We start from the raw sequence: 27,488 nt of genomic DNA on the forward strand, positions 1-27,488 counted from the left end.
ACTGGGAGTCATTTGCTATGGTGTTGATAAAAAAACATTGTTTCATAGAGCTTTAACCTTTAATCAAAGTATTGTTTAATGGAGCCAGTTGGATTGAACCTCATACAAGTTACATGTTGATGGCAATGTTAAGGCTAACTTGTCAGCAACCACACATCAAATGGAATGAAGGATGGTAATAAATAATAAATCCCTGCTGTGTATTTGATTGGCAAGCAGCTTTCTCTTGTAATAGTATTGCAGTCATAATGGGTGCTATTCCACGATATGAAATATTGGAGTTGTACTGGTACATGCACATAAGTCAGTCTAAAGTCATGACTGACAAACTTAATCCTGCTTGCTAATGCAGTCATTAGTTAGAAATGCAGCTCAAATCCATTCTAACATTTACATGCAATCTGGACCCCACCAGTCCATAATCTTGCAGGTGGTGTTCAGAAGACAATTGATCTTAATTTAACTGGACAAATCAGAAAAAATTTACAAGGGCTCAACAGTGTTCAGTGCGCTATTTTCCTAACCTAGTGACATTTTCATTAGAGGGATGAATGGAATGATTCCTGTTTATCTGTCTATACACCCCACAGTGCAAGTTTATGGTTGTTCTCTGGCTGACGTGGTAAAACACTGGATATTTCAAATTAATCCTGAATCACGCTATCTTTTTGAGGGACGCAAGCACAGTGTCTTTGGCTGCAAAGTGTTTATACATAGCAAGACATAAAGCCACCCTTGATCCATGGGTGTTTTGGTAAAGAGGAGTTCTCATATCTTTTTCATGAGCCAGTAGCAAAGTTGCCCCATATCTGTAGGGAATGGGATCATGGATATTGTGTTAACCCAGAAAAGTTAAAATCCATGCATGCTTCCTTGTTCCCCTGATCCCTCAGCTTTTGTTGTTGCATTGCCCCATTGTACCCGAGAAGAGATCAAGGGGACCCCTGTCGGTTGTGGATTATTTCTTTGTAGAAGCGCCACTGTAGGGGATAGAGGATTAAAAGAGCAGACAGTGGAGTGGGATTCTACAGGAAGTTCGTTTGCAGCACACACTGCACATGAATTGTTAAAGTGGAGTATGTTCTATTGAATATCCTATTTGGTGTGATGTTTTTTTTAAGCATATCAGAGGCATGAACCCACATTAACTCTGTAGCCATTCTAGTCTAAGTTTCAGGACTGTAGGAATATTCCTCATCATATATGGACAATTAACGCTGGAATTGCCTGTAGCCAGATGATGAATTTTCATTGTGTTTGTGTTATTTTCCCAGCTGTTGGGGGGAGGGGTGTTTAGACGGCGCTGCAGCTGAATGAATATGAAAGAATCATTGTCCTCTTTCTCTCAATTTCCGTTAAGGGCATATTGAAACCTGGATGCCGCTGTGGCAGTAATATTTTCACAGGGGTTCTAATTTTGTGTGTGTTGTATCCAGAATCTGTAGACAAAGGAGCTTTCTGGGGACTAGTCTACATTTTTTATAAGCTGTTGTTTCTTCTGTTTTTGCAGGAAGCCATGGACCTCGAGGCTGGGCAGCCTCATACCCAGAGTGTGCTGCGAAGAACCAATCACCTGTGGACATTGCAGACGAAGAAGCTTTGGTTTCAGAGGAGTACCAGGAGCTGGAGCTTGACAAGTTCAACACTGAGTCCTCCAACCAGACCACCATGAAAAACACTGGAAAGACAGGTCTGCGTCAAAGCAATGTTGGGGCTCATTTATGCCCTTAATCACATTAAACACACTAACATAATAATACCAAAATTCAAAATTCACATTTCTCTGAACTGTAATGATTTTTTGGTTTTGTGAATTTCTAATGATGGGATAAAAATGGGATAAAAATCATGCAACCATGCATTTAACTTAGCTGATCCCTTTTATACATTTTACTTCTGGTTGTATTTGATCATTGCAGACAATGTAGCAAATGATTCAGGAGGATGGCCTTATGGCAGAATGATTTTCCAGATAATTTACCATTGCACAATAACTGACAATGTGATATAAAAATATATAGACGTGATAAAATATCCATCTCACCCACTCCTAGTGTTGAGTATTGCATTTAGAGATAAGATATTAACATATGAATCTTTAAATCAATCTAAATGTATGTAGTAAAACAGGCTTACCTCACAGACTTTCAATAGCAAATTTCACAACTGAGCTCTCATGTTTTAGTGAAGCACATATCAGTCACACATACTATCACTCGGTCATGATTCTTGTAAATCTATCACTGATTTATTATTCCCTGTACTGCCCACTGCTCTCATTTATCTCGCACCATCCTCTTTGTATCGGCCTGCATGGCGTGTTTACAGAAACATTTTGCAGCTTAGTTGATTAACTGCTACTTCAAACCATTGACACACTTTCTTTTTCAATCAGCTAATCCGTGGACCATTGGTGTGAAAACCCTGACCTTAATTGATCTAGTCTGCTTTTGGCACCGTTTCTCTCAGAGAGCGGTTTCATATTTTGCGTTTGATCCTAATGAAAGTTGTTAGCCTCCATGACAACCAAGGCCACTGGGACAGGCGAGCAATGCTGCGGGCTGCTTATTTACAAAGATGGAAATAACACGGCTGGTTGTAATTTTGGGCATAAACAGTACAGAGGGAATTTTCGATTGTTAAGCACTGTGAAAATCAGGAAAATTCAACAATGTTACCACAAAATATTATCATGCAAGCTCTATTTAAAAGAGGCCAACTTAATATTTAGCAAATTCACCTCACAGTATTGTGAAATTGATTTAATAAATGAGGAAACTGTAATTTGTCATTAATTCTACCCTTTCGAAATTACCATGACATGAACATTACATTTTTGATTGAATAGTAGATTAGATATTACATTAACAAGATGAAATGTACTACAGAATATAACATGTGTTTTTAAATATTGAACAACTTGAAATTACATTTAAAAATAATAAATATCTGGACAATTCAGGGATGGATGGATGGATGGATGGATGGATGGACAGATCGATCAATCCTATTACAGCTTCCCTGCTCTCTCGTCCTTTAATTGGTTAGCTGATGCTCACTGCCACCAAAGCCTGAAAACCAAAGTTGAAAATAAAGCAAACTTTCCTCTGTATTTTCAGGGCTGCATTTGATCGACTTTATCACTTGAAATGTGGATGAATGCCGTCATGGACTAAATTTTTTAAGACATTGTTAGTTATTGATCCTAACAGGAATTTGTCCTCCTTGTTTTTCCGTTTCAAAGTTTTGAATATTACACATTGTTCCCCAAATGAATCTTTGGCCTTCAGAGTTGTCTTTTGTTTTCCACATCACGACTTGTTGCATTGATATTTTGTGTTTGCCAAGTCCGCAATTGTTTTCCTGCACCCTCCTTGACAATTTTGTATTTGGATTCTACTTACGTCGTTAAAGATGACATCAAACATGACTGAATGTACTGAATGTGTCCAAGCTCATTGTTGCCTTTGTGTGGTTGTCACAATGCTGTGGTCCTCAGGAGCTGAGAAGAGGTCTGTTAGTGACACTTCACTCAGTCATCTAATACCGCAAGGCTGTCAACTATGATCATGGTTTTAAGCATTTTGTATTATGGTAATTCAACCATGCAGTATCTCCTCTCATCGTAGCTGCAATGTTTCAAACATCATATACCTCTTTGCCAGTTACAGTGTGTTGTCATGAGACTATCCTCCTTTTTTTTCCATTTGTTTCCATGCACTGCTACAAAAGAGCGATGTAGGGGAACGCTTCTAGTCTCAAGTGTTTAGTCTCAAACGTAAAACCTTCAGTCAGAAGTGCACCAGAGTATGACCATTTTACATGTAGCCTATATGTGAGTAAAATTTGCCCAGTGCGGAGCAAACACAGGCACAAAACCACCCACATATGGTCAGTGCATACAATGCTAGCAAGCCTAATGCTAACGTCTGTATATTGCAATATAGCTGGCTTTATCAACGATTTTGATATATTTTCCCACCCATCAGTTAGGGAGCAACATTAGCATTCATTTGGAGCCGTGTTTCCAAATTCACTCTCTTTTAGCTCTGTTTTTGGTCTCTACCATCTCCTGAAGAAAATAGTTGGTTCTTTAGCTGCTAAATGCTCCTCTATGATCACCAACTAGTTGCTAACTGTGTCCGTCTGCCGTTTGGTGCTGAGCAGGTAGTGTACAGAAGGCTTTTAGAGCTTTTTTGCTGAAAACCGCTGCCTTGAGAACCAAAAAACAGGTCGCAGGTGGGACGCCTAAACAGTAAGCTGAAACTCATTATGATGCTCCGTAAAGCCAAGTTTTCCCATTCTCTTTTGTCATTCATTGTAAAAGTTTTGATTGTAGCCGCTTTAAAGTACAATATATTTGACGTTATTATTATTGAAGACTTTTGACATATTGGATAATAATAATCATTGCCTGTATTCATTGGCATGCAATGCAGTCACCCAAAGTGTCCTATTGAAGCTGCCACTAGGGGACGCTGAAGTCAAAATGTTCAACTCCTGCACAGAGGAGCTTTAACTTCCTTCATACTATTTAAAAGTCAATGTTGTAATTAAGAACTGAGTGAATAGATCATAAAAGTTCATTGAGATTGATTGCACGTTCCCTTGTGCCCTGATCCGTTTTGAGATCGAGCTGATTGGCCGCAATTCAAGCAGCGTTCCTCAACAAAACATCTCTCAGTGAAATTTCAAACAACTCTCAACCAAATTCATGAGAAATCGGAAGGCCCCAGAGACATTTGCATTGATCAAGGATTTACTTTCACACACACTCCCCTTCTTTCACTGGCTGTGATTCAAGGTCTTTTTGGCTTAGCTTCTAATTCCTGCTCTACTGTTGGAGGGTTCAAACACACCGAGGACCGCATTTCTAATGAAACTCCCAGGGCCAGCCAACATCCCCTTTCCTTGACTTTCCTTGTGTTACAGACAGGATTACACTACTTCAACAACAGCAGGATAAAGGGTTTATCACCATCCCTGTAAATATCTATGTTTGCAAATATGTTGCACAAATGTAATCATGGGATGGGTAGTTCTTTTCTATGTAGACTGATTTTCACTTTGACCTGATGCTTTCAGTCTTGGAAATCTCCAGCATCTAAGACCTTATTCTTCATACTGTGGGCCATCAGCTTAAGCAGCACTGACTTGTTAATACTTCTGGCAGAGTCTTTCTTGCCTCACGTCAGGGGCTCAGCTCATCCCTCATCACACTAGGTTCTCCTCTCTTCAGATCTCCTAGTCTCTTCACTCATCTTCTCTGGATCTCATACTCATCCTGCTAGTAATGATTGCACGGCGATCTGTTTCACTTACCTTAATTTCATCCATTCTCTCTGTACAGCTTGTTCATCATGTCTTCTGTGTTTACTGACAGCCTGTGTTTGATGGTACACATGCTCATCCTCTTGGTTTTCTTTGTGATATGATTACAAGTGGGCTGTCCTCCCAGAGAGGCTGACTAAATCCCCCTGTAACAGGGTGGGGATCAGCCGACAGAGCATCGGCTCTAATCTGGCTAATGATGTCAAATGTAGACGTGGTAAAGGGTTATAGATAAATTAACATGTAACCTCAGCCAGGACAGCAGAAGGATGATAATCTGCCTTGTCATGATGGTGGTGAAGATGCCATTGAAAACTGGAGAACTAACACAGCTTAAACTCAGCCTTACATGACACTGCTGAGTACATCTACAAATGTTGGCTTCCTCTAAAGCAGACAGGCTGAACTTCTAAGGTGAATCCAAATTGGTGTTGTCATGTAGAAACCTCATAACAGCAATAATGTCTGTATTTTGACTTCAGGAGGAGGATTACACGGTCCACTGTAAAATATGAGCATTTTATGACCTTTAAAAAACCATCTCAGAAGCCACTGCAGGGTCTTAAAGGTGCTTGGTGATCAACTAGTAACAATTATTATTTTTCTCCACTACAATTTGACATTTTGGAGATTCTGGACCTCTTTTGGCAGACAGCGACAACATGCAAAGCTGAGGTTTCATCCCTTCTGTGATAATGTAAGCAAAAACCAATATCTTTTTGAGGTTATTGAGGTTAATTGCTGGCTTATGTCTGCAGAGTTTAATTTTACAAAAACATTGCTCACACAGTGCAAAGATTTTTTTTATACTGCATCACCTCCTAAATCTCAGCCTTCAGATAGGCAGTTAGTATAATGGTTACAAAAAAACCTAGATTGACTACCCCTGGGAGCCTAACTATAGCAACACAATAGGAATAGCAAGCTCATAATGAAAATGTCCATTCCAGAACAATAGAAATCATTGATTGTTTTTAGGTTTTACTGTTTGGTTAAGTTTGGATTCGATGACCTCAGGCTTTGTAAGCAAGTTCTTGTCAGAAGACACATCTAACATTAAAATCTACGAAATTGCACAAAATAATGTTATGATCACGTTATAGTCTTTGTAGACTGATACTGTAAATAAAATATTGTAAGTACATTTGCAGAAACTCTTCATAGTCATGCTTTTAAATTCATATTCTTGTGTTATGTTAATTAAACTCAGTTACTTATTTCCATAAATAATTGTGGCGCCACATGAAAAAATGCCACAAAGAAACCCACCTAGATCTTCCAAACCGAGCTGTCTGTGAAGAAACTTTAAGCAATGCAGAAACCGCTAATGACCTTGCATAAGAGAAAGTTTTCGAAATGCTTGCTAGGCAAAAGCAACAAAATTACAGCTTTGCTAAAAGCTAGCAGGTGCAAGAAGATCACAAAGCAAGTGAAGGCCATTTTGTCTTCTTAGCGAACCATGTAACAACTTAAAGAGAGAGTGGCTTTGTCTGAAGCTGTTCGCTACGCTTCCCACAGTTAACCAATGAAACGTCAAGGCCACTGGAAGAGTCTGGTGTGTGCTCCGTCTGAAGGGCATATCAGTGGCATCATTGTGAATGTGCCCACCACTGACATTGTATCTAGCGATTAAATGATTCCCCACGTAGAGGGTCTTAAAGAAACAAACCATGTCAGCCAGGTAGCAAAATGTCCCTCTTGCTGCCCCCTGAGTCCAGATCTGTGGGGATTTTACAGCTTCTTAGCCCTCTAAATAGCCTCTAATGAAAGGATAAAAGCACATTGATCAGTCGTAATGAAAATATCTTTTTTCAGAATAAAAGTCTGTGTTCAAGACTTAGATTTAGATTCGGTTTCATCAATAAAATTTGATGTAGAGAAAGGAAAAGTTGCACAGTTCACATATGCATAACCTTTAAAACAACTCTAAGCCAGTACATCGTCTTTGGCGATTTGAATTTTGATTGCCCAATTTGTGTTCCTTAAGAGTCTATCCAAGCTTTTAGTTCACACAAGGAAAATCAATGAATGATAAATAAATGAATCAGTGTCTGAAGCAGGTAGAAATTGCATTGTGTCATTTAATAATAGAAAACAGATTACGTTTGATGTTCTGAGATAACAAAATCTCTCAGGATCGGAAGCCCAGAATAAATATGAACACTACATAATTTAAATGTTAGATTGAAACCATGACATAATTGAGTTGTCATTACAAAAAAAACAGATGAGAATTCAGATAATGAGAATAAAGTTGCAATCTTGAGTTAATCGGCGTAAAAAAAAAAGATGAGCAGCCACCACCACTCTGAGCTTCTGTAGAATTAGTTCTTTGACTACAGATTTCCTCTTCACTGCCTTTGCACCAGTGTACTTAATTTCCCTTCTTTGTTTGATTCCATTTTTTAACCCCTCTTTCTCTCCAGTTGCTGTTCTCCTTAAGGATGACTACTTTGTAAGAGGTGCTGGACTGCCGGGGCGTTTTAAGGCTGAGAGGATGGAGTTTCACTGGGGCCACAATAATGGATCAGCAGGCTCAGAACACAGCATAAATGGCAGAAGGTTCCCTGTAGAGGTAAAGCATCCTGTCACTACACTACACTTTGACAAATGTGCAATATGGGGCCTTGGGGGAACGCTGAATGTTGGAGCCTGGCAAGTCACTGGTGTTAAGAAATATGAGATTTTTATAAAGACCAAGAAACTCCTTCTTAACTGTTCTGCCTCATCGCCAAGAGGCACCGCTGGGTTGAGGGCTGAGGATTATTTAGACCAGTAAGTAGTAGTAAGTAAAACTTAATTCATCGTGGTCAGAAGAGATTTTTAGAGAAACTCAGACTTTCAAAGGATGCTTAAATGGACACTAAGAAGTCAATCAAAATAAAATAGCAGCTTCCTAAATTAAGTATCTCCCCAAGTAAAACGGTGCCTAAAATATAAATATATATATGTTTTCTCCAACAGGCTTCTAGTTGCATGAGAGATTTTTAAACCAATCCAACCAACAGATTCCTGAAGAGCTTAGCTCACTGTTATAAAGAAGAATGCCACAGATTTTACACATAAGTCGGTTTACTAGAAATTGACAATCAAACAAAAATTTGTGAGAAAATAATCCTGATAATGTCATCAGAGGTTATGTCAGTTTGTGCTGGGAGACCACAGATTTATAACAGAAAGTCTGCATTACAAACGGGGTGTGGAGTTTGAAAGATGTGTTGATTTATTAACAAAAAGAGGCTTACGAGTTGTATTATGGGAAGTGTAGGATCCAGCATTTTTGGAGCTTAACCCATGCTAGGGACTAATAGTTAGGAACCCTCACATTCTGCCGCTTCGATTCTCTTTTATGTTTTAACTTTCCACCACAGCCTTCGAAATAAGTAAGTAAGTAATACCATCTTTAATAACTAACCAGGTAGACTAACCAGCAGAGTGAAAAGGCATAGGGGAAGAATAATGTTTTGTTGTAAAGTTTAAATGAAATTAGCACTAAAGCAGAAGTTCAAACTTTTCTTGCTGTTAAAATATTTTTTCAGAAGGTCACAACAGTTTTCTCAATGCCAAAAGACAAAGAGCAGACAAAAGGAGCAAAGAGAGAACAGACTTCAAGTAATAAAGGGATGCAGAAAAAAAACTCTTATAGCTCAGATATAAAGGGTATTAAGTCTGAAACCTTTTGGTATTATTTATTCTAGTTCCTGGATTAAAGCAGAAATCCCATTCTTTTCATGTGGTGTGGAGAGCGAGTTATTACTGCCTTTCAAAACTGTATGATTTATAATGCAATTCCTATTCATTATCTAAAATGAATTTGCGTGTGTCATACTCTTACATTTTGTGGGGTTATATAAAATGTTTTTTTTTTTTCACCTCCTCTATTGTCAAATGGGTAATAATTAGTGTAAATATAACAGTGTATGAAAACAGGAAATGGCTGTTGGTGTGCCTCCCATCTCCAAACACACAGCTAGAGTCCTCATGTGTTTGTTTCTTGGCCCTGTTCTGTGGAGCCCTCTCAGCAGGCATGGCTTTTGATGCTGAATGGCTGAGTAATTAGATTTATTTTTGCCACATCATTTTGTGTTCAGCGTAGTGTTAAAGGGCACCAGATTATATACAACTATTATAAAGCTGTTGCATATGGCTCCTTTGATCGTGTGCTTCTAAATTAGATGATGGAATTCACTTTAATGACCACTTTGGGCAGCTGTTAGAAAAACGCTGAGCATAGACGAGAAAACAGTGCCCTCCAGATACATTTATATCAATTATACATGTGAAATATAGATTTGTAGCATAGCATGTCTTTGTGTGTAGGCTAAGGTTTTTGCAATCAACCTCTTTGTCAAAGGACACAGATTCCAAAGCTCATGTGCTTGAAATTTAAAAGGATGGTGCTCTTTTTATATAAAAGAAAAAAACAGGAACATGATACAAACCTACCGGGAGTACTTGGAAAGATTGTGAAATAGCTGATCAGTTGTAACACCTGAAAACCATGTGCTGCAAGTTAGTACTGCAACTAACGATTATTTTCATTGTCGATTAATCTGACAGTTATTTTGTCAATTATTCGATTGATTATTTGGTCTATAAATTGTCAGAAAATGGTGAAAAAATGTCAATCAGTGTTTCCCAAAGCTCAAGATGATCTTCTCAAATGTCTTGTTTTGTCCACAACCCAAATATATTGAGTTTACTTTCATAGAGGACTAAAGAAATATTCAATTATTAAAGAAGCTGAAATCAGAGAATTTTTACCTTTTTCCTTAACAAATTACTCAAAACAATTAATCGATTATCAAAATAGCTGCCGATTAATTAAAAGCAGACAACTAATTGTTGCTGGTCTGCTACAAATGAGGGTGTATTAAAAACTAGTTTGCAAGCAGATAGAAAAGTTTAAATAAATAGCTGAAAGTAATGGATAAATGATACAGTACAAATGCCAACCTTGATCAAACCTGCTTAAACAACAGAGAAAGTTGGCAAGCCTAAACATTGATAATTACAGGATTACAGACTCTGTACTGTATGGGGAAAAAAATAATCTCTAAGGATGGGTGACCCTCTTCTTGTACCATTTTTATTCTGTTAACACCTATGTCAGGAACATGTAGCCCAGATAGGGTTGACTTGACATAAAGTATGATGGGGGACTGTGGTCTCGTTAGTGACAGCATGGAAAAATTACCACATTAGAAAAAAAGAGAGCTGACAAAAGACAGCCACTCATGGAAACGTTAACAGTCATCATGGGAAATGCAGTAGAGCTGACCTTTCCTACAGGACATGCAAAAAGAAATATTCCACCCACATATCCACAAAGATCTTTCCTGTTAACTATACAACTGTATATATGTACCGTATATGGTGTACCGTATGCGCAGAAAAAAAAACAGTGGGAGGTCTGCTTTTAAAATATTATTCTCTTTATCAATAAGTCAGCCTAGATGTATCAAACATGATGTATTATTTCACACTCTGAACCAGAAGGTGAAGGAGTAGACTCAAATGATGGATGGTTGAAGGGGAATATGGTTATGCAGGATCTTGCCTTTAGCCATTTAACTGCTTCATCCTCTAAGATGTGGAATTTTCATATTTCATATTTATGCCTTGACAGAATTTGATGTATTTGCGAGTGTATTACATCTGACTCCACATGTGCGGCAAAACTCTGCCTTTATAAATATTTTTGTTTGATATACCCAGCGATCTTTTATAGTAGAGGTTGGCTTTTGTTTTGTTCTTCGAGAGCTGAGCAGCATGACCTTGGAGGTTGAGCTCCGGGGCTTGTTTGTCTCTGCTAAACAGAGACTGTTTCCCAATCTGCTGTCTAATTATCTTTCCACTCCAAATGAGTCACATTCAGCCCTGAGTTGCTTCTAACACACTGCATAAAGCATTTACTCTTACAGTGGTGGTCGTGGTGGGGGGGCTCTAAAGTGTTTATCCCACCTGCCCAGAAGCATGAAAACACACACAAATATAGTTCACGCATAGGTACAGAGGGTGGAAAGACAAATCCAATGAGCTGTATTATGGAGCTGCTCTGCCTTTGTAACGTGGTTATGTTTTTTTTTAAAAACTGCTCGGCCTGTGGCTCCTGAGCTTGACATTAATCTAACCACGGTCTTTTTCGTGGGAGTGAAGTGGGGAAATCGATAGATAGACCACCTGTTCGCTCAAACAGCACAATGAAAAATGAAACAGTGGATTTTTTTTTTCTGCCTCAGGGTACCATAGAGAGATCTTTTGTGATAATATATTACAGTGTCACCAAGGTTAGATTAATTATACATGGATTACAAATCACACCTTGGGAAGAGTACATGGTTGCACAGAGTACTGCGGATGTATGAAGTGCGGCTGTACAGTACCATACATTTCGCTAAGAGGAAAGCTCCAGTTGCACTGAATGTAAGTCTTCAACAGAAACTTGATAGAGAATATACAGTAAGAGTCTCAGATAGGTCAAGACTAATAGGGATTGACATTGCGACCCTGAGAGCTTGCACACTACAACTGGAAAAAAAAACAAATAAGAAATAAGAAACTGTATTTATACAGCACTTATCAAAACAAAGTACAAAGTGCCTCACGGAGAGAAAGATGAAATACAATACCACAGTGAAACATAAAATACATGAGGAGAAAAATAAAATAAAAACAAAATAATAAATAATAAAATACGCAGGATAAAAGAAGAAATAAAATGAGAGTAAAAACAATAAAACAAACAGGGAGCTCAGATAAATCCAGGATATACTTTCCTTTAAAAGTGAGTTTTAAGAAGAGACTTTAAAGAATACACTGACTCTGGTAGCCTAATTTCCTCTGGCAGGTCATTCCAGAGCCTCGGGGCCCTCATGGTAACAGCTCTGTCCCCTTTAGTTTTCAGCCTGGACTCAGGAAGAGACAGGAGACCCCTGCCCAAAGATCTCGAGGCTTATTAGGAGTTAAAAGATCAAAAATATAATCTGGAGCCAGGTCATGGAGAGCCTTAAAAGTAATTGATAAGAACTTTAAATCAATCCTAAAACGGACAGGGAGCCAATGTAAAGAGGCTAAAACACGTGTGATGCGATCATACCTCTAGGTTCTGGTAAAGAGCACAGACTGTATATAAGAAGTGGACATAGTCATCGTGACGTCACACGTTGGTTTGTGGACTGCCATTTTGAAGCTTCCAGTTTGGCCGACAGGGCGCCACCATATTGAGTTTTTGCAACCAGTGCCACCGTGACCATATTTGGACAAGACGGTTGAGCTAACAGCCGTTTCCGGAGCTAGCTAGCTTGCTTAGCTAGGTGCATCTGTAATTCATGTTAACTGTCATTTTAACAGGGCTGACAATTTTGTCTAGCGAACAACAGTCTTTAAACTAAATGTACTCACCAGAGAAAGTGAACAGCCAACTCCTAATAAGTTTTTTCAACAGGGCTGGTTAAATTTACGTATTGCCGTGAGTACGAGTCAATCTAGCCTGATTGACAGGTCGCCATGTTAACGACTTGTCAATCATAGATGAGACATACTCTGCTTTATGCTCTATGTTAAAATAAATGGGACCATTATTTACTAAATGAACATCATTTTGTATTGAAGAAGGCATGGAACTAGCGACTGAGACCATAAACTCATTAGGAAAGTGTTTACTGAGGTAGTTATTCAGGTGAGAAGTAGGGTAATTTTGCCATTATTTCTAATGGAACCGTACTTCTTTTTGCAACCAGAAGTCGCCCCCTGCTGGCTTCCGCATTTGCATCATATTGCTGACTGGAAACTTCCCGCTTGGTTAAGAGCCTAGTAGCTGATTTCTGTACAGTCTGTCGTTTCAAGGTTTTTTGATTAAGACTAGAGAAGAGGCTGTTGTAGTAATCACGGTGTGAGGAAATACACACAGAACAGTTTCTGCATCTCTAAAATTTAAAATAGATCTTACTTTAGCAATATTTCTGAGGTGATACAAACATGACTGGACAAGCTCAGTAATGTGTTACTCAAAACATCAATTTCTATCAAATAAGACACCAAGATTTCTTGCAACAGGCTTGATATATTGTGACAGGTAGCCAGTAGATGGCAGTATTTGTTTTGTGATATGTTGGGGTTTAAAAACAAGTGTTGTGTTTGAATTTAGCTGAAGAACATTTTTTGACATCCAATTTTTTTAAGCCAGGCAGTCCTGTAGAGAACTCTACATACTGAGGTCAGTGGGCTCCACAGGGAAGTACAACCGTGCGTCATCTGCATAACCATGGACAGAAATATTATGTTTACGGATCACATCACCCAAAAAGCATGCAGAGGGAGCAACAAAATTGGTCCAAGAATTGACCCTTGAGGCACATCATGGCGCAAATAACAAATTAAGTCAACAGATTTATCAGCAATACAAGCAGCATTTAGAAGACCGCAAAGACATGCAGCAAGTTGAGAAACACATTCACCAAAAATGGCTACTTGGGTTACTTACATGTTTGAAGTTGCACTGGAAATATGGAAAATACAACCAAATACAGAGATGTACTATAAATACAGAAAAAAAACACAAGTAAATATACAGAAAACATGAATGCAGATAATACTACAAACACATCAATGAGATGGAACTAAAAAACTGATAAATACGCCTGAACGAGCAAATAATTGCCTCGATTTGTGGCGCATGGAAGCCAACAACCCATCAGTAGAGTTGGAAAATGAGTCAATGACAAATTGGGTGGTAGAAAGGCTAACGCTAGGTGTATAGCAATTAGCTACAATAATATCTGAGATCATGCCATCATATTTGGTTGTGCTTGTGTTTTTTGTATTTGCACATGTCAAGATGCGGTGCAGTGAGGTCTGAGGGCCACCGTAGAAACAAAAGTATGATGTCAGTGTTTTCCATTAATTAACGAGACCATGGGGGCCTGTAATCTCATAATATATTACAGACCTCTAACGTTGTGTTTTGTGAGCACTGTTCCGCGCTTGTGTAAGCTCGCACGCTCAGACACTTTGGCCTCCGACTCAAGACAACAACTTTTCTTACCGGCCTGTTTCTGTCACTAGTTTGTAAGAAGGCGATTAAGCTAGCCGTGCCTACATTTGGAGTGCACACGTATTAAAGCCTTCATGGTAAATCATGACCAGTGTGAGCTGACAGGCAGGTTAGCGACTTTATCCTGACAGTTTCGCTCTTTACAGAGACAAGTGTTGCAGTATGAGAGTCCTACCTGCAGAGAGGCAGTAAAGTCTTCATTTTACGCGATACGAGAACCACATACAACATTATTTATCAAGTTCAGACTGTAGTTGGACTTAATGAATTTAGCGTGAGGATACACACAATGCCCGGTTTTCAAAATAAGGTGTCTATACAGCGTGGAAATAAGATTAATTGGATTATATTCACAGAAAGTATAAAACATGTGTCCAATAAAAGTAAAAAAAAACAACAATAAAATGTTAGGGAAATTACTTATTCAAAATCAAATTAGCTTTATTGGCATATTCTTTGATTCAGGGTTTTTGGGAAACATTAAATAAATTTGTTGACTTTTGTTGCTGTGTCATCACCATTTATAGCTATACAATGGGTTTATGATCAAATACTTTATTAGAGCACAACATTGTTTACAAGCGTACCAAGTTCTTCATAGATAGCCTCTTAATTTAGCACCAAATTAATGCATTTAACTTTAAAATGTACAAAACTTTCTTACAGGGGGTATGCCCCCGGATCCCCCAGTGAGAGGGTTCAAGGCCCACCCACCATAGTCTCTTAAAATCCTGTGGGAAACACTGGATGTGTTTGTGTTTTATAGTGTCTGACACTCAAATCATAGCAACAGTAACTGCATTGCTGTTAAACACTAGTTATGTGTATTTACCAGGTATTTGTTTAGTTTCCCTCAACCGTATTAGGTCCACATGGAAATGGGCAAAGTCCATTAAACAGAGATCTTGTAGTGAATCATTCTTACTGTAGCAAACATTAGGCTGTAACGGTACATGGACACGTTATACATTACATCTGTTGTTTGTTGACTGTCATCCTGTTGTCTTGTGCTGTCCCTTTTCATTGTTTATCGTCCTTTATCAGGAAACTGTAATATGAAACACCAAGTTTCATATTTGTTCAGCAGCACTGTACATATTTTATGACACTTTATTCTTGAAAATGAGTGCTCTAGCACTTTGTGGGTGCTCAGATGAAAGAAAAACATAGATGGTTATGTCTGATTGGAATGAGAGAATCATACTGTGTTAAATAAGACACATTTACCTTATAACAGCAAAATGCTGCAGTAGCACAGTTGAAAAGAATAAAGTAAGGAAAGAAGAATAAATATGTGCTGCTGTGATAAATTTGAAGGTCTCTCCGCGCATAAACGCATTTCTTCTAGTTTTCTTGTCTTGCCTCTATGTCTCGCTGTCTTGGGAAATCATGCCAAACATGACTTTGTTTTTCACCTGTTTGTGCTTAAATGGGACTTGGGAATGCAGAGCGGCTCCCAGCACTTCTGTTTGCTCTCACTTTGTGCCGGAAAACGAACAGAAAAAATATAAAATGATTTCAGACTGAAGAAGGGCTCAGAAGATGTGGACAGCATGGGCTGTCTACTCTACAGAGAAAACTAGAGGCATTTTATAAAACTGAAATAATGTTTTGTTACCTCTGGTCTTTTGCAAGCTGCCTTTAGAATTTGGCTTTACATATTTCTCTGTACAACAGTATCGTAAAATTTGTACTGACTGAAACAAACATGTATGTGTCTGACTGTCTTAAGAGAGCTTAAAGATTGGTCAGACCACCCGTCTGTCCTGCTTAAAATCAACAGCTTCCATTGATATCCATGCATGTGAAATGAAGCTTGCATTACAATGAGGGGTTCTGTGTCTGAGCTCGCAAACATACAGTGAAACGAAGCGTGCAATCAAGTGATTCAAATCACTTTCGGCAACATTTATTTTTATTGGCTGCTATGAAAATGTCTGATAATTGAATATCCCGTTTTCCAGTGCGCCGTTAACAGGACCAGGTCACGTGAGCCAATGTCAGTGAGTAAATGAAGCCTAAGGGGGCCGGCATAATTGGGTAATGTAGTTAATAACATCTGAAGGGTGATGAATAGTCAGAACTCTTTCTTGCTGGGTTCTCAGACAACAAATTAGTTCCATTAAAGGTTGCAGTTAAAGGAACTCTAAAGGAAACTGATCACTTTAATTCACTTAAATTATCTGGATTGAGTTATTTTGTTAGGCCTGCGGTACGTATTAATGTTTTTATCATTATTTATATGCTTATTTATATTTACTTTTTGCATCTATTGTCAGCACCGCCAATTTTGGCTAGGGGTTTCTTGTAATATTCGTCAGGAAAAGAAAAAAGGCAAGCATAGCCTTTTTAATTAAATCAACATCTAGGACCTTTTTCTTATTGCCAATTAACTCTGTTCAGCAACATGAAAGGCTTTTTTCATTTGGAAGAGGCTCGAGACAGTGAGATGATGGACAGCCCCAATTGCTACTTTTAGAATCATTTGCCGAGTTTGATCAGCACTACCATTATATGTCTCTTTGAAATGAAAGGAATGGAAATCTTTTTTTATAGGAAACTAGAGCCGTGACAGGTATATGATCTATTCTGTGTACGATGGTTTCACATTAAATTTGCACATGCTAAGCTTTGTTGTGAAATCAGAAGTGGTGTTGCGGATGATTTAAGGTAATTGGGTGCAATGATTAAAAGCATACCATTCTGTTAGATCTCAACAGGAAAAGAGCACATTCCTGCAGTTCTCACTCTCTGCTCGTGACTTGTCTATGAGGACAGTCACCCTCAGGAATGGGATGCTGTATTTCTCTAGCACCATCCCGGAGTGGCAGAACACAAAGGGATGACACAGATTATTGTAGATTTATGGGAGTGATAAATACACCCTCTTTTATGCCCCTCAAAACAGCTTTTCATCAGCTCCTCAGCACTGTGTCCATGTGATTGATGACAGAACTGTTCATTCCTCTTGTCCACTCCTCAAGCTGTTTATGCTCTGTTTCCCATCCCAGATGCAGATCTACCTTTACAATTCAGATGACTTTGACAGCCTCAGCGCTGCCATCAAGGAAAGACGCATCATTGCTGCCATGGCCGTCTTCTTTGAGGTAAAGTATCTGAAGGTCAAGACAAATGTAATTGAAGAAAACCAAGACAACACGGGTGCACTTAGACACACACACAGACATTTTTATCCATGCCGGCAGCTGGCTCTCAGGGAGGACAAGGTTGGTCTGTCAGTCCACTACTTTGGTCCAGACTGAAATAACCCAACAACTATTGGATGGATTACGCTGACATTTGGTACATTCAAGTCCCCCCTCAGGATGAATTGTAATCACTTTGTTGAGCCCCTTTTCATGTAGCTTTTTTTCTATCTGTTCAATTCTTTGGTTTATGACCACAAACCTGCAAAATGAGATTCCCATCAGCCTCGGCTATACTTGCTAATGTTAGCATGCTCAGCTATATACTAGCAAATGTTAGCATGCTGTCATGCTAAATTAAGATAGTAAACATGATAAACATCATACCTTCTTAACATTAACACATTAGCATTGTCATTGTGAGCATGTTAGCATGCTGAAGTCCATGCACAGCGGCGCCTCACAGAGTTGCTAGCATGCAGACTTTTGGAGATGCATCCTTCATAACCATTTAGTCTTCTCAGAAGAGTTATACTGCTCTTGAGGAAACCCACCCTTATAATGGCTCTTCATTTAGTTGTTGGTAGTATTGCATAAGTTTATAAAATGACTTCATGGACAGGACATGTACGTAGTGATTACCACCTACTGTAAGAAATAGTGTATACAAGGAGATGAACGAATTCAAATAAGAGAAAGAATGGATAAAGAAAAATTGACAAATTATTAGCAGAAAATATGTAAATTATACTAAGAAAATAACAATAAGAGTCAAACAGGATGGAAAAAAACAGCAGTGAGGCAATCATGACTTAAGGGGGACAGATGGAATTGTATTAGTCCAATTATGAAAAGGATGAAGATGTGAATTACTTTTTGAGGTTCAGAAAATGATAGATATGTATTGGAAATGATCTTTGGCACTGTTGTTGTGATAGGAGAGCAGCTGATTATTTTTCTGTTCTGTGGCACATTGCAGATTGCTTACTGAGATACTACAAATTGTCCCCTGCAGGTCTGCGCACATAAGCTCTTAATAGACAAGAATGGTCCTAATTTCTGTTAACTGTAAAAACACCTCAGAGATTTATGAAGCATAAAAAAAGCTTGCACCAGCAGCACTGACGACTTTGGGGATCCCTCTCCATGTTACGCTCCTAATTTCTATTAGCAGGATCTTCGTGATTGGTGGCAGATGATCAATGCGGGCCAACATTGAGCTTAATAGTATATAGGCAAGGGTCAGCTCTCGGGAAGAGGGAGGCTGGAATGGGGACACAGGTGTTTCTAATGTAGGTCTACTCTCAGACAGTGATAAAACCGTGTGTGTACCAGAACCTAAATGCCTCCGCTGGGTCCTGACAGCCCTATTGCTTACTGCAATTAGCACCACCATACACAATCCGCTGAACAGCAGTTTACAGTGTGAGGTTTTTTAAGCGGGCACACACACATTGGCTCAGATTTACTATTTCTAATCAATGAGGGGAGTTCTTCATGTGCTCCCCAAAGACCTATTAATGGCCTCTAAGGTGTGCATATTATCCACATTCAGCATTCAGTTACACACAATTATTCTCCTCTGACTGACCTGAATTAATGTTGGGCAAGAAAAGATTGTTCCCCGTGTCCCAGCGCTGTTTTGTCCAGTCTTGTCACTTAACTAGGACATTGGGAATATCGTAGAATGTGGGGCTGAACAAAATAATTTACAATATTTTTCAGTCATTGCAAAGAATTAACGGTGGGCCTAATAGATGAGGGAATCAACTGTCCTCTGGAGACAGTAGAGCTAACAGCCAAATGGCCTCAGAGAGTGGCTGGATAGCATCAGCTACAGGAGCATAAAAAGCTCATAAAATTATCAGAGTCCAATGTTTATTTGTGGTCTTGTGTTGGTACATGGGAACCAAATCTAAAAACTATCAGTTGATTTTGTAATCACAATTTTTCAAATAAACATTAAATATTGCTAATCTAAGTATTTGATAGAATAACTGCTATTTTTTGAGTTTGCATAATTAGTTGGGACAAAAAAGTCATAATACAATACAGTCATCTAGCACAACACCAGAAACAAAAGTCTTGCCTACTGTGTAGTCAGCCTACAAAATCTCACCAAAAATGGAACATCACAAACTCCACAATAGTAACAGATGGTACTTGATGCTGCTAGATTAAATTGTATTGTAGAGATGCTGCCCTTATTGTGTCCACCCCTTGCATTTTGTTCATATTGATCGTCTTTAGTTATTATGTTAGATTATAATTCTAGTTTTATTATTCTGGTTTTGTAATCCCTTTTGTGCTCCTTTGACTCTGGCCATTTCCTACAGCTGGGCCAAAAAGACAATCCAGCTGTGGACCCTATCATCCAGGGATTGAAAGGAGTAGTGCATCATGGTAAGTAATAGGGATGTAACCCCCACTTCCAAACTCTGCTTTATATAGAACAATCTTATGTACTGTATGTGGTGAATGCATTTAAATATGTCAATAAATATAACAACATATAATAGTTATTCTTTGTTTCTCTGTTTGTTTTTTGTTTGTTTATTGATTTATTGTCCACTGATATTGTTTTACCAAAATCCCCTCCACATGAAACAATACTGACTGAATTAAGTTCATGTGGGATATTCAAAAAGCAATTATCCCTTACAAAATCACTTTGGCATTGCTGTTGTTGATGTTTTGGTTGATCCTAGGAGTAAATTCCTTGTGACAGTGCAGACATTGTGCTCCTCCCTACCTCCATAGAACACAGATTGATGCTCGAGCTGCGCAAACATTTGGCTTCTTCTTCTTTTTTTCTTTTTTTTTAGATCCCAAATTAGAGTCTAAACACAAGATATGAGCATAGTTTAACTTCAAAAGGAGGCAACATTTGCAAGATACCGCCTCTCCCTTGCTAGTGTAGCGCCACAGTAGGGAGACCTCCCAAGGAGCTTCACTCATAGAGGAAGAACTATTAATTACATCCGAGCCTCAATTAGACAACACTGACTCAGACATACATGTATAGGCTCTTGTGGGCCGTGGCTCCTGCAAAGGCTCATATTCACATATAAACTGTTCATGTCTTGTTTTGTATGCCGAGGCACAATTATTCATTGCATATCGTCTTAAATGAATGCTGCTTTGCTGGTTCATCTGCATGCATGACTTATGCAGACCATAAGCAGATGCTTTAGCTTGACTGTGTAATCCTTTACTGCATCTGGGGACACAGCCGCTCTGTTTACACGGACACGTATGACTTGTTTTACAACATGCCGCTGACAGTCTTTATGTGAGCATAAGCATACACTGACAAGGACATCTAAATGGATGAGGATCTATAGAAGCATGGAGTAATTACTCTGTACCCATGCTGGTTCCACAAGACCCAGTGCTGGGCTTCATTGAGTCGTTTCTAATTATAATTTCACTCCCTGTTCTTTCTGGAGATGGATGTTTGATATTGTGCAATGTGTGCTGGTGAGGTTGTGGCCTGTTGTGTTGAGCATTGGGAGAGAAAAAGAAAAAAAAACATTTTCAACTTTCTAAATAAGCAGGAAAAGAGCTGAAAAAACAAGTAAGGGGAAAAAGATCACTTACAGACCCATAGAGATTCTTCAAAATACATGTGAATTGGCCTCTGAATCAGAAAATGGGTCACTTTGTTCATTGAAATCTCTATGCTTTTTTCAATTTCATTGAAGTAATTGCAATAAAGAAAGTAGCCTTTTTTTCTGATTGGTCTGTTTTCAGCTTGGAGGCCATTTCACTTGTGATTTTCATTTCACAAAGGTATTTACGCTCCACTTTTCTTTCCTTATATAATTTTGATAAAGGCGTGGTGCCAAAAAAACGCTTGTTATACTAGATTATTTTCTGAATCTCCACCAGTCTCCAAATGTGCCTGAGCTGCGTGCTGTGTAGCTACGCAGATGTTCGTGCACAGTATCTCTCATCTCACAGCTGAAAGAGAGCTTGATGTGGGTGTGGTGGTTTTTTGGACTCTCTTCCTGCTGGCTGCTAAATGCTCCTCGCCTCCTCCCTCGCCAGGGTGGTTGGTTTTCCACTAGCTCGTTATCCCACAGTCATCCATCCATCAGCATCTTGGCGGCCCATGAGCGATAGGGCACGTACGCTGTCTGAAGACAGGAGAAGAAACGCTGTGAATACTGAATTTGACTCTGAGTACAGATGAGGCATGGGGGCGAGGCATCCATTGCCTCAGTAGAATCAGTCCTATCACCCCAAACCTTCTTTTAGATAAGGTCATGAGCTGTGCGAGATTGGATTTGACATAAATTCAGTTTTATTTGGGTTTTTCGTTTCATAATTCAAGGAATCGAGAAGCCCACTTGCATAGCCCACACAGGGTATTTGCAAGAGATAAAAGGATCTTCCTCTGGATCACAAACATTTCCTGCTTGTTTTCTTTTTTCCTGTTTTTTTACACAGCATTGCCTTGTTCTGATCACGGAGGATAGAGCAGATGTAATCATTTGGATCTGTCTTAATCCCCATGGCCCATGCCACAGTTGTTACACTGAGCAGAGCCGGCTCCCACCTAGCCACAGATCAGCTGTCAGAGCAGGCCATTTTATCTGACTCCTCTCCCTTTGCTCCTCTCTCAGCCCATCTGAGCACAAAGATCTGGCCCGAGTGATAACAACTGGTGAGGCTTTTAACTGCAGTCACCATCATTGCACCAGTGGAGGTTCAGCAAAAGCAGTTAAAATGCCACAGCGCAAGTGAAATGAAACAACCTTGTAAATGTTGGCGTAAATGTAACTCAAGATATGCAGGGTTGTTAGCAAAGCGAGAGTGAAAGATATGACATTTTCTGTACCCGTACAGCAAACTGTGCTCTTCATTTTTGTGTACTGACAAGTATTGATCCCATTCTCTACCCAGAAAAGGAAACCCACCTCAGGTCGTTTATCCTGAGGGATCTGCTGCCATCGTCAGTGGACAGTTATTACCGATACACCGGCTCTTTGACCACGCCACCCTGCAGCAAGGTAGTGGAGTGGATCATCTTCTCCAGGCCCGTGTATTTGTCCCACTCACAGGTTCGTTTAGTCCACACACATACACAGACACACACACACACACACACACACACACACACACACACACCCAGGCTGCTATATTCTCAAGTCACAGTCTGATCCTATTTGCATACACACAGTGGATCACTTGCTGTCCCACAGTGTCGACACATAAGCCATTTTTCCTCTTATCTATCTCTCTTCCCTTTCTCCTCATTCCTCCCCAACTCCTCTACATGTGAAACCATAACTGCCTACATAGTGGGTGATTAAGCAGGAAGGGGAAGCTAATTACTGGCATTTGAAAGATCGCGGGAGAGGGCTCTTATATCATGCTGTTGGTCTGAGAGAGCGACTATAGGGTCTTAAATAGAATACTGCTGCACATGGAGGCTGGTTATCATACTGTTAAAGTTGTTTAAGTGCAAACATGTTCATCATTAATTTAAACGTTCATTGATCTAAAATATTGCAGTAAAGGTTTAATGAATATGTGTAATGGAAAATGTTGCATTTTACGGCACTCCTATGTGCTTTACAACGGCTTACCTCCAACTGTTTATGCCGTTTGTGATTTTGAGAGATAATGTATGCCAAATCATGCCCCGAGCTTTTTGCTGATCCCATACAGAGTCCTTTGCTGCATCTTTTATACATACAGTTCTTGGGTTACCCAGCTGCATATCCTCTAGAGCGTTGTATGCTGTAGAAATTTGCAAGGCTCAGTGGAATTTCTATCAACTTGCAGGAGGACAAATCTTTTGTTCAGAAATGACTTCTGCTGCAGGAATATTGACCACCGCTACAATGTTTGTGACGCTCACAGATAGTCTTTTATGAACCTGTAATTCATTTCTTCAAGCACGCATAGGACACATTGATTCCACAGTATCTGTAATGTGTAGTCATTACAGCACGCGGCAGGAGATCATTCGTAGCAATCAATGGCTACAAATTTGCCCCATTGAGAAGTTACAGCCCAGTAGGTAGCCAGGATGATGATTGAGGTCTGTGCCTGCTGGTGCCTGTGGTGTGAATGTTTCTTGCAAATACTGTGCTCCAGTTGTGAAGAGTCAGCTGCTGGCAAGTGCCTTCAAATGCAGTCCTGCATGATATATTATATTCAACACACACTCACACAGAGTAACAAAAGCACTTAAATTTACTTCAGTTTCTATTCTCTGTTTCTTTCCATCTAGCTGGAGGCCTTTTACTCCATCTTTACAACAGAGCAACAGGACCATGTGAAGTCTGTCGAGTACCTGTGGAACAACTTTCGGCCCCTGCAGGACCTGGACAATAGGAAGCTCTTTAAGTCGGCTGTAAAAGACGCATGGCAAAAAGACTTGACTGAGATCCTGGGAAGCCCTCATAGCCCTGAGGCTTCAAGAGGTAAACTTTTTTTCGGGTCTGAATCACATTCTCCCTGTCGTTTGCATTGTAGCACTACTGGTTTAATCTGAGCATGTCCTATAATTATAATCATGTAATTACAATCATTACTTAATATTTTATTAGTTATTGCAAACTGCTGCCTGAATTACTCAGCGTAGACAGAGACTGCTGTAAACTCAAGGCCTGATATTACAGTTAAGTGTGGATTAGTATTACATTATGCACACTGTGTGTAGGCCAGGGTTACGCCAGAGATCAGCAAAATCCCATCCCATCCAAAAGCAGCCCAACATCTTGCAATTTTTGCTAGTCTAGAACCTTCAAAATATGTCCTAATTGACTTTAAGCCCCTAGCCCTTAGTTACTGTTGCTATGCATGTCAAATGTTCATTTCTTGCACAGCAATGTTAAAGATTGCAGCTTACGTTAGACCAGATAAACACATTTTCTTTTGTCCATTCCTTAAACTTTGTGTTTTTTGTTTTGGAAAGACTGAAAAGAAGAGACCTTTAAATTCCTAGAGTCACTCTTAATAGAGTCCAATACTCCTCGCTATAGCGTGTGGAGTAAGTTTGATGGGCCGGCCATGCCGAACTATGATTGCACAAGGGGGTTAGCGTATGGGCAATCGGCAATTGACCCTCATGCTGAGGTGGCCAGACTGTTATAGCAAATAGTGTCTAATGATGCCTCCAAACTAATGTAGAATGTGTCAAAAACAACATGTTCTTTGTAATATGTATTATCACAGGACCTGTGAGTCCTAAAATATGCTACAAGTCATAATTGTATGGGGCTTGTATTACCAGGGGTCCTCATGGATCCTATATTTATTTATTTTTTTCACAAAGACTGCTCAGTTTTTCAGCACTATTTTCTTTCTGGTCTACAGTGAAAATTATTAATGAGATTTTTGATAGTATTTTTGATCCAAATTCAGGAAGCTCCCCTAGCTACTAAGAATTGAGTACCATTCATAGGGGCTATTAATAGGTAATAATAGGAATTTCAGGAGATTTTGGACAAAGCTTGTCCTGTCAGAATAGTGCATGTCATTCTCTCATTGTTACAACTCACTCTTATATCAAAGAACATATTAACACAAAGTGCAGACCTCATGCAGGGCTTGATTAGAGTATTTTTATTCGTCTTCGTCTTTCATGTGTGCATCTTGCAGTGCTTGCTTTAACAGAACAGTACAGGAACTATGGAGACTAATGAGAAAGGCTGCTGCGCCATAAAGTGGTGTTGTTGGTGTCTGGCGGGGAGAATTGATTGGGAATGCTTGTGATGAAGTTGGAGCACTCTAACAGGGCCGATCAGCAATCATCATTAATATGTGGCACAGCTAAAATAGACCCATACAAATTAAGTTGTGAAATTGCTTTTGTGGCATGTCAGTGGGCAGAATGAATGTGGACCAGTGTCTCCTTTTTTTTCCAGCTTCCTTTTTTCTCCCTTTTTTATCTTTGTGTCTCTTTCTCATTTCTATTTCACTGTGTTAAAATGTAAGAATCCATACTTAATGAGAGTTGCAGGAAGTATAAAGTGTCAGTCATCTCTTCAGGGGTGACATCTGTCAAGGGTGTGTGTGTGTGTGTGTGTTATCTGCACACAGTAAATGATGACTTTTGCTTATAAAATGTTGTGCGAGCCAAGGCCACACCTTGACTGACTGTTCCATCACTGTGACTTTTACAGCCACGAATGTTGTCTGGCCATTAGTGATGAAGAGCTAACCTTTCTGATGCAAAGTGCAGGTTGCAGATTAGTTTGTTTGGCCCAGATTTATTGTTAGTGTAGTTATAATAACAAGATACAGAGGGCAGTAATTATTGTGTTTGCTCTAATATTGTATATCTGCATACATGCAGATATACAATATTATATTATATTCTGTGCGAAAACAAGCTCCGGCACCCTGTGCATGCAAGCCTTTTTCTCACATGGAGATTAGATTTAGTGTACCTCTATTTTGAATTTGGTTTGTTAATGTTGATATTGTCCATAAGGTTGCAACTAACTTTAATTTTTTTTTTCATTGTATTAAACAATTGCATAATGTACAATTTTATTTTATATGTATATCAGGCATTGAACTACTAACCAATTCATTTTCTTTCAGTCAACTAATCGATTAATCAAAACAACAACATAATCTAATATTATAATGGTAGTCAGTGTGAAGACTGTGGTGGTACCTGTAGCAAGAGTCATGCATATAGACTGTATCAAAGAAATACGCAGTGTAGTGACCGTGTTGGTATTTAGCCAGATGACATGAACTTAGAACTTAACTTTCCTTCAAAGTTCAGAAAATACCAATTATTTATGTTAAAGTTGGCTATATTTCTTTCTTTGTGTTTTCAGTGAATGTCGGTCATCTACACGCAGCCTCTTATTGACGTATTGTACAGCCTTGAGAGGAGAAAGGCAGTCGAACTGCTGTTTGTTGACAACAGTCAATTCATCCGCTTTATGGTAGAAGCTGCCAGGAGAAAGATTCATGGTTTACTCTGAGTGGTATTGCAGACTGAGGTGAAACCTATATCAGCCTTATTTGGGGGGTCAATACATCAATAGCATGTTAGTCAATAACATGTTAAGCAATATAGCCAGTGATGAGACATTAGGGAGTATTCTCTCTCTTAGGGAATATTTTGTTTTTCAATTAACCTAACCTGGAACACTAAATCATTTTGCTGCCAATCTGCCTTTATATTTAAGGATTTGGGCCTTAGATCAATTACATTTGACGTCATGTTTGCTCAGTGCACCACATGTAAGAAAAATTGCCCCAAAATTGATGAAATAGCATGAATTAGCAAAAATACAAGTAAGAATCCCAACTCTTTATTTTATTGCAAGGTGCACTAGAGGTGTTGATAAGACATGTATCTTGTTGATCTTCACCCGCTGTTGATTTTAGTAGTACTACTGTGCATTTCTAGCCAGCATTGGTGATCAAAAGGATGATGACTGTCATGATGGTAATGATGCAGGCAGTAAAATCACGATGATGTCTTCAGCTGTTATTAAACGGCTGTTGTTGAGCTACTGAAGTTGACAAAGAACATCTGACGGGTTATAATGCATTTCGCACCTGTCACACCTCATCAACACCCCAGCATATTCTCGGTATTGTTTTTTTTTTCTCCCCCTTTTCCCCTCTGACTGATTTCCTCTCACCCTGTCTCCTTTTCACATATCATGGTGCATAATTTGCACCACAGCTTCACTGTGTAAATGGAAAAAACTGTGGTGACTATTTCAATTTGACAGAAACCCTCTGTGCATATAATCAGTCTACACTGGTTCCTGATTGCTGTTGCCCTCATGTGCTGAGAAGCATGTCCAGCTTGTCCCTTACTCATACTGACAGATTCATGTGGAAATATCCATGCTGCAGCCTACACTGCCACCTTGAGGCAGACCTACAGGGTTTTGTTTAATCCTCCTCCTCATACATCCTGTTTAATGCTGCACAGACAGGAACTTGCAAATTACGTATGGGCA

At 39.2% G+C, this 27,488-nt stretch overlaps 1 protein-coding gene across 2 annotated transcripts in view; it reads left to right on the forward strand.

The window, feature by feature from the left end:
* Positions 1-27,488, forward strand: part of ca16b (carbonic anhydrase XVI b) — a 106,300-nt gene that overhangs the window by 57,003 nt on the left and 21,809 nt on the right. For both annotated transcript variants that reach the window (XM_046075676.1, XM_046075677.1), the window contains exons 3-8: positions 1,511-1,690; positions 7,758-7,906; positions 17,398-17,493; positions 19,869-19,935; positions 22,441-22,598; positions 23,777-23,969. In XM_046075676.1, coding sequence (XP_045931632.1) covers positions 1,511-1,690; positions 7,758-7,906; positions 17,398-17,493; positions 19,869-19,935; positions 22,441-22,598; positions 23,777-23,969 — 843 coding nt within the window. The remainder of the gene's footprint in view (positions 1-1,510; positions 1,691-7,757; positions 7,907-17,397; positions 17,494-19,868; positions 19,936-22,440; positions 22,599-23,776; positions 23,970-27,488) is intronic.

Source organism: Micropterus dolomieu, linkage group LG18, assembly GCF_021292245.1.
Source record: "Micropterus dolomieu isolate WLL.071019.BEF.003 ecotype Adirondacks linkage group LG18, ASM2129224v1, whole genome shotgun sequence".
In the NCBI taxonomy this organism is placed as follows: domain Eukaryota; kingdom Metazoa; phylum Chordata; class Actinopteri; order Centrarchiformes; family Centrarchidae; genus Micropterus; species Micropterus dolomieu.